We start from the raw sequence: 7,319 nt of genomic DNA, 5'->3' as shown, positions 1-7,319 counted from the left end.
GGAGCATTCTGCTCCTCCTTTGTTGTATATGTATATGTATATATGTTAATTCAATAAACTATGAATGAAAACTCCTCTCATTGTATAAGGCTCCACTCTTTGTACTATTTAAACTTTGTATAGAGGAGCCTGCTCCTTCCATTGTGTGTACTGTTTGCCTTTGTTAAAGCCAGCATATAAAAGCAGTTATTTGTCATTAAGAAAAAATTATATAAGTAAGAAATAGAAAAGTGGTAACATCTACACATGACTGGATTAAAACATGTTTGATATAGTTGGAAAATAATCTAAGTGGAATAAATATAAATTGTGTTTTGGAGTAATAAAATGAATATAAATTATGATGGTGTTTTTGTATTAAATTAAAGTGTATAAAAAGTGTCAAATAAATGTCGATGTGTGTTTGAAGAAAAAAATAAATAAAATAGATATGCCTTCACCACATTGAATGGCGCCGGAACCCGGGAAAGGAAACTTAAAGGAATACAAGAAGTCTATAAATGTTAATCAGATAAAGGATTTTAAAACTGAAAATAAATATGGCAACAAAGGCAGTGATTAGAAGCAACAAAGGCTTGCGGGCAAAGTACAGAAATGCATTGAAAATTGAGCTGGGAAACGCCTCTGAGTTATTGGGAAGTGATGTAAGTGAAGTGGATTTGTGTGAATTAACATCAAAAGTGAGTAAGTGTATAGATTTTCTCGGATTGTACTCCGCAAAATTAGATAAACAAAGAGATAAATTATTGGAAATGATAGATGAAAGTGAAGAAGAATTCATTGAAGAAGTATTGAATGATGATTTTGACTTGAGTGAAACAGTTGAAAAAGTGTGTATTGATTTGAAATATTTCAAAGATGATCTAAGAACAGCAGGTAAAACAGAAAGCAAACCTTCTGAAGTTTTCACGGATGAAAAAATGTTCGAAATACAAAATCAAATGAAAGAATTCATGTTAAATCAACAGGCTCAGCAAAAAGAGTTTATAGAGAAACAAATTAAACGCGACACTGACAAAACGTCTGTCAAGTTACCGAAGTTGGATCTTGTTTCATTTGGTGGAAATAAAATTAAATGGCTTGAATTCTGGGATTCGTTTGAATGCACGGTTCATAGTAACAAGAGGTTGTCTGATATAGAGAAGTTTACTTATCTTCAAAGCAAGCTGTTTGGAGAAGCAAAGAGTGCAATATCGGGACTACCATTAACCAATGCAAATTATCATGTCGCTTTATCATTGTTGAAAGAGAGATTCGGAAATGCACATGAAGTTGTAGACTTGCATTACTCTAAGTTAGTGAATCTGACTCCTCCGATGAACAAAACATCAAGTCTACGTGTGTTCTTAGACCAAGTAGAAAAACATTTAAGAAGTCTTGAAGTGCTTGGAAAAGATGTGCAACAGGAAGTATTTGTGTCAATTATTAAGTCAAAACTACCAAAGGAGGTGCTGTTACAGCTTGAAATACAAAAAGGGACAACAAAAGAATGGACTTTAATATTCTTGAGAGAACGAATAAATCAATATATAGTTGCTCGTGAGCGAACAGATCAAGATGATAAAAGAAGCACACAGCATGACAAAGCTCCTCCAATCAACAGATATAGACAAAACACGAATGACATAGATGATAAAACCCTTTACAAGACCAAATTCAGTAGTGAAAGTAGTTCCGGATACAGGAAGTCTAGTAGCGAAATGTTACTGGCTCAAGATAGAAAAGCGGAAGTGAAATATTCAGCTAGACAGTGTAGATACTGTGAACAGATGCATTGGAGCGACGAGTGCCCAAATTACCGAACAATTGAAGAAAGAAAACAGAGAATAAAAGGCAGTTGCTTCAAGTGTTTGAGAAATAATCATGTTGCAAAAGATTGCAAACGAAACATAATTGTGTTTACTTTGGAGAAAAAGACAGCCGCCACAGGAGTCTTTGTCCTCGGACAATAGTTTCAAAGTCCTTAAATGAAAGTGCACGTACATTTGTCAAATGAGAAGTTTCAGGACGATAAAGAGCAGGAATGTGCTGAAGAGAATGCTTTGATATCTGGTGATGAAATGGTGCTCATGCAAACGGCTAGGACAAATGTGAGAAATAAAACTGGTGTATGTGAAAAAGAGATAAGACTTCTGTTTGATTCAGGATCTCACAGGACGTACGTTACTGAGAAATTGGCAAAAGAGTTAGGCCTTGAAAAAAGAGAAATGCATGAGATAAAACTGATAACATTTGGAAGCAATAAACCTAAATTGATCAACACCATGGTCATGAACGCGAAAATTCACTAACCCATTTCAATGATCGGTAAATGGGTACTATGCATACTGAACAAGTGGTAATTTATTTTCCATCGTTGTCTCTGCAGACACTCCGTATCGTTTATGCTTTCGTCAACGACAGAAAAAACCTGTATGAACTGCTCTAATATAGCTCCGGCCTAGATTATTAGTGAACCTCCACGGAAATATGTGGAGTCAGTATGATAAATGGGGAGGGGGGGGGGGGGGGTTACTATCTTCCACTGTAGTTTCGTTTGCAATTTTTCATTAATCAGTTTCTTTTATGTTCTGTTTTCCTATTATTTTACTTTGTTTCGGCAGTGTATTGAACTTTAAATCTGATTTTGTACTAACTACAATTTATTCTACTCTGATCATTTAACATCTAAATACACTCATAAATTGCATGTGTGGTTGAGTGCTTTGTTATGACATGTATTTTGCTTGAAGCACAACCTTTCAAATTCCACAAAACCCCGTTAATGTCAACCAAGCAAGCCAGATAATACAAGTAAAATTTTGATGCATAGCATCAAATCGCCTGAAAACTGAATTTACAATAAGGTAAAAAATCACGAAATTTAATGATATACATATACTCCATATCGACAAAATTTTATTACGTGATCCGAAAGAGTTTCCCAGCCAGTGTGTTTATAAATATACATACCACATGTACACATTGCAAAGATTAACCTGTATTATCTTGAATAAATAACACACAAAAATTCAATTAAGTTTCAGTTGTTTAAATGAAAGAACACATTTTTTATTTACCCAGCAATACAGCTGCATTGTCCGTCAAGAACGTTTGATTCTTTTAGACAATGTATGTGGACTGGTAATTCATGTTTCCTCTGACTTCGACAACATTTTGCTTTTAGAAGGAATTTATTATCTGTTTACAAACAAACGCATCGTGTACATAACTTTCAATTTAAAAAATGTATCCTTTTTCAAAGACCCTGTTTTATTTCCTCATTCTTTTATGTAATAGCAATAATTTATTAGAATTCCATTTTATTTTTACTCCAGTTCAAAGAACTACTAGAGGCCATTTCTGAAATTATCTGTAGAATGTTGTAAAGACTGGGATTAAATTAGGATTCTGTGTAGGTTGAGGATCTAACTGTTTATTTATTAGCAAGTGATAAGAAATAGATTAACTGTGGTTATTAATCTGACATGGTTGTAATCCCATTGTAAAGGCATTCTCTCTGTAGTGTCGTGAGAATGTTTACCTGTTTCAGATCACGTGATAGGGCTATTGATACGGAGTATAGGGATAAGTTCTATATACATTTTTCCGTATTTTCCTAAAAAGCTATCTTTTGAAATAATAAAAATCTTTTGCAATTTTCAGCTCCTAATTCCTTTATGTAAGCCTTTCATTAACTGCCTTATTTTTCTTTTATATCTAAAACATCTTTTTTTTTCACTGTCACATTTCAATAACATCTCCTATCAGCTGCAAAATCCAAAAGCGTATCAAATATAGTCGCCGGTTTCTACCGGCGACTAATGAGAGGCGTTTACATACACCATGTATACGTATACATTTTTATCACTGTATTATAATTAAACTTTTATCTTTAGACGCTTTTGTGATACTCCTTCAGAAAATATCAAAATACTATAGTATCACTAGACTTCATGCAGACGAACATTCTGAGAAACTTTCGCGGAGAGCTACGTATGGTTTGACCAAGATCCCCAGTAACACACTCGGTAACACTGTGGCCATCATTTTGTGCTCAGGTGAGCTAAAGAGACATTATGAGTAACAGTTACACGGGTAATTAATAGCGATTCCGGTGCATCACGCGTGCGCGTGACAAATTACATGTATTCTCTACTGCCTCCTAAATACATTTGACAAATAAGTTTCCTAGTATAATTCCTTTCCATTGAATTAGCCATTGAATTAATCTGGGTCTTTTTTAAATAAAGATTACGTAAATAGTAAGGGAAATTAAGGTATTCGCGGTGCAATTCTCAACTTTTTTCTGTAATCTGAAAGAAAATATCTTACGAGATCATAAAGGTTGATATAACTTTCTAAAATAGTTACGATTAAAATTCTTACAAGTCTTTTTAATAACAGATATCTACATGTTAGCAAAAATATGTTCATCTCGTCTGGTCTTACTCATTGAAAAAGACCCTTCATAGATCTTTTTTAATGTTAAAAAATTACTACAATCAAATTTGTTTAAATTTAAACTCGTCTATTTTCAACGTAGAAAATAACAAAATGTCATAAAACAGCAGTGTCGGCGTCGTTCTCGGCGCAGCGTCTTTAATTGCATGCTTGATATCAAAAACAAGGATCTGTGCGGAAGTCTGTTAGACGTCACCTGCAGGCGATGGTATTAAGCGACGCGCGTCTCTATAATACGATGCGTTTCATCATACCGTAGGGCATCGTATCGTACCTTTGTTCATCTCGTCTCGTCATTTTTATTCAATAACATACCATAGGATGACCATCCCATGTGTCTTTTCGGTATCGAATACACTGGAAAAGTAACTCGATTCAAGTAGATTTATAAAAGTTTTTATAATTTAGCCGATTTTAACAAGATGTCAAACATTTCGCTAAAATCCCAATGAGAACTTTACCTTCACTCGTTTTCGTATCTTCGACGAGTTTTATATTATTAAGATCAGTCAAGTAATAAGGAAATTGTAAGCAGAACTTGTACGATGCCAAAAATGTCACGTGGGTTGGCAACCCTGATATTACACGGAATTTAGTTTACACTGCATGATCTAACATACGCTTAAAAGGCATTAAATTGACTCTTTCACTGGTTCGATCCTGGCTGGTCCAAACTTAGAATGTTTTGAAGGCTTTTGACATGGTTGAAATGTCTATGTCCGGGACATATATCCATATTATACATTGACGTAAAGTTACAGAAGATGGAATAGTAGTAGCAGAACAACACAAAAGATGATGATGAAATTAATTATCATTACTGCAATTTAGATGTAACGTGGAACGTTATTCGGATAGGAGCGTTATGTGGTGCTACAACTGCAGGCGTATAAAGAGGTTCCCTTGGGAGCTCTATTTGGAGCAAACGATTTACTGTCCGACACAGCACACATACCATTTCTAACTGAACGTTACTATGCTTACTGATTGTGTCACTTACTTTTTAGCAATTCTGGTATAAAAAAATGACATGGTATTTTGGTTGAGTTTGGACCATGGAAAATAACTTTTATATCATGTAATATGGTTCATATGATAGCAATTGCATACATTCCCATGTATCATAGGTCACAGGCCTGTAAATAACTGTTCGACAAAAGCCAATTTTGTCTGGAGAACTTGCGAGGCTATTATGTGTACAAGATACAAGAATGTTTACTTTGAGTCGGTTTTCAAACATATAACATTAGCATTTTGCTATTTTCCGACTATAAAACAAAGACAATAAAGCATTTAAAAAAAAAACAACCTGTAACTAAAAGATATTAAGTTAAGATGATAAACAAGAATACATACATTTAAAAACATGGTTAAAACAACATGACTGGCAATAAGTAGGATAATAACAATATAATTATGTTAACACCTTTAAGACAAGGTTAAAAATACATAGACTAGCGAGCATGCTGACTAGCTGTAACTGAAAGACAAAAACTGAAACTGAAAATAAAAATTCAAATAAAAGATTAAAAGCCAGCAAAAAAGGAGCATGCATCTAACATACTAACATTTCTAAGAATTAATTTGTTCATAATACATTATTTTTATTCATGTCTTTCACTTCACTGTATATATTGGGATGATTTTTACATTAAATAATAATTATGTTAGAGGACCATATGTTAGACTGGCTATAGCCAAATATGTTATCCTCTTTAAATAAAGTTATCATCATTATTATTATTATTATTATTATTATTATTATTATTAATGGCCCAGTAATGGTAGAATGACATCACTGACGCTCTGTGTAATTTTTCTGCGGATTTCTGGCAACATTGTCAAACATCCATTCTAACACGACCCGATTTGTTTTCCTATTAAACAAAGATGGCTGAAAAAAGTGTATTATTCAACAATTCATTTTTCTGACGTCATAAGAATTACGTCATAGCGTTAGACGGCATAGCGGCGCGCTGGAAAAGAAATCAGCAGAAATCAGACACATATTTTATTGATATCGTCAAGGACGTACATACTAATCCTTGATAACGTGTTAGAATCGAAATAATATATCTCAAACAGTGATTTGCTCATGAATAAAATCACTGTTTGTCGTTTAGATGCGTATTATTATATCATTCGGGCTGCGCCCTCGTGATATAATTCCTTCGCATCTAAACTCCAAACAATGATTTTATTCAACGGCAAATCACTGTTTCGGATATATTATTTCTTAATTATTAAACAAATTATTAAAGCCTGAAGTTTTACACCGTGTTTTATAAATTCTGCGATGTTTTATTTATTTCTGTAATAGAAAATAGATATACCCATGCATTCGTGTTTCACTGATCAGCAGCTTAAATACACAGTTACAGTATGTATAATAATAATAATAATAATAATAAATGAGTGGACTCGATGACTTTGTGTGTTGTAGATCTACTGCAAAGTATTGCAAAACTGTATGAGATTTAAGATAGTGACTCAAAACATTAAACAGTAAGTCTATGTAAATCTACTAAGTGTTTTACTGCTGTAAGTTTATAATCACACACACACACATAACAATGCTATGTATACACCTAATTTTCCATCTTTGACCGAAACATGATTAGTAACAGTCATTGCGTCAATTTATATCTATCAGAAATGATGACTGTCTCCATATAACCAATGTCAACGTCCTAGATTTACTAGTATGCTATAGAAAGGTAATCACAAAATCGTCGTACCAGTAATTAACTAAGACAGTACGTGTTTATGTATAAATTCTCGAACGACCGGGTTAAAAACTAGTTCAAATTTGTTTGCCTACATGTAGGCCTAAACACTATTCATATAATAATTTGAACTCGTTTTGTGTTGTTCGA

General features: G+C 33.5%; 1 protein-coding gene across 1 annotated transcript; it reads left to right on the top strand.

Annotated features, from left to right (window-relative positions):
• The first annotated feature begins 539 nt into the window (after positions 1-539).
• LOC123566652 (uncharacterized) lies at positions 540-1,952 on the top strand. The gene has a single exon (XM_045360979.2). The coding sequence runs from the start codon at positions 540-542 to the stop codon at positions 1,950-1,952; it is 1,413 nt and encodes a 470-aa protein (XP_045216914.2).
• Positions 1,953-7,319: the final 5,367 nt, after the last annotated feature.

The sequence above is a fragment of the Mercenaria mercenaria genome, chromosome 2 (assembly GCF_021730395.1).
Source record: "Mercenaria mercenaria strain notata chromosome 2, MADL_Memer_1, whole genome shotgun sequence".
NCBI lineage: Eukaryota > Metazoa > Mollusca > Bivalvia > Venerida > Veneridae > Mercenaria > Mercenaria mercenaria.
This window is presented reverse-complemented; position numbering and strand designations above follow the sequence as displayed.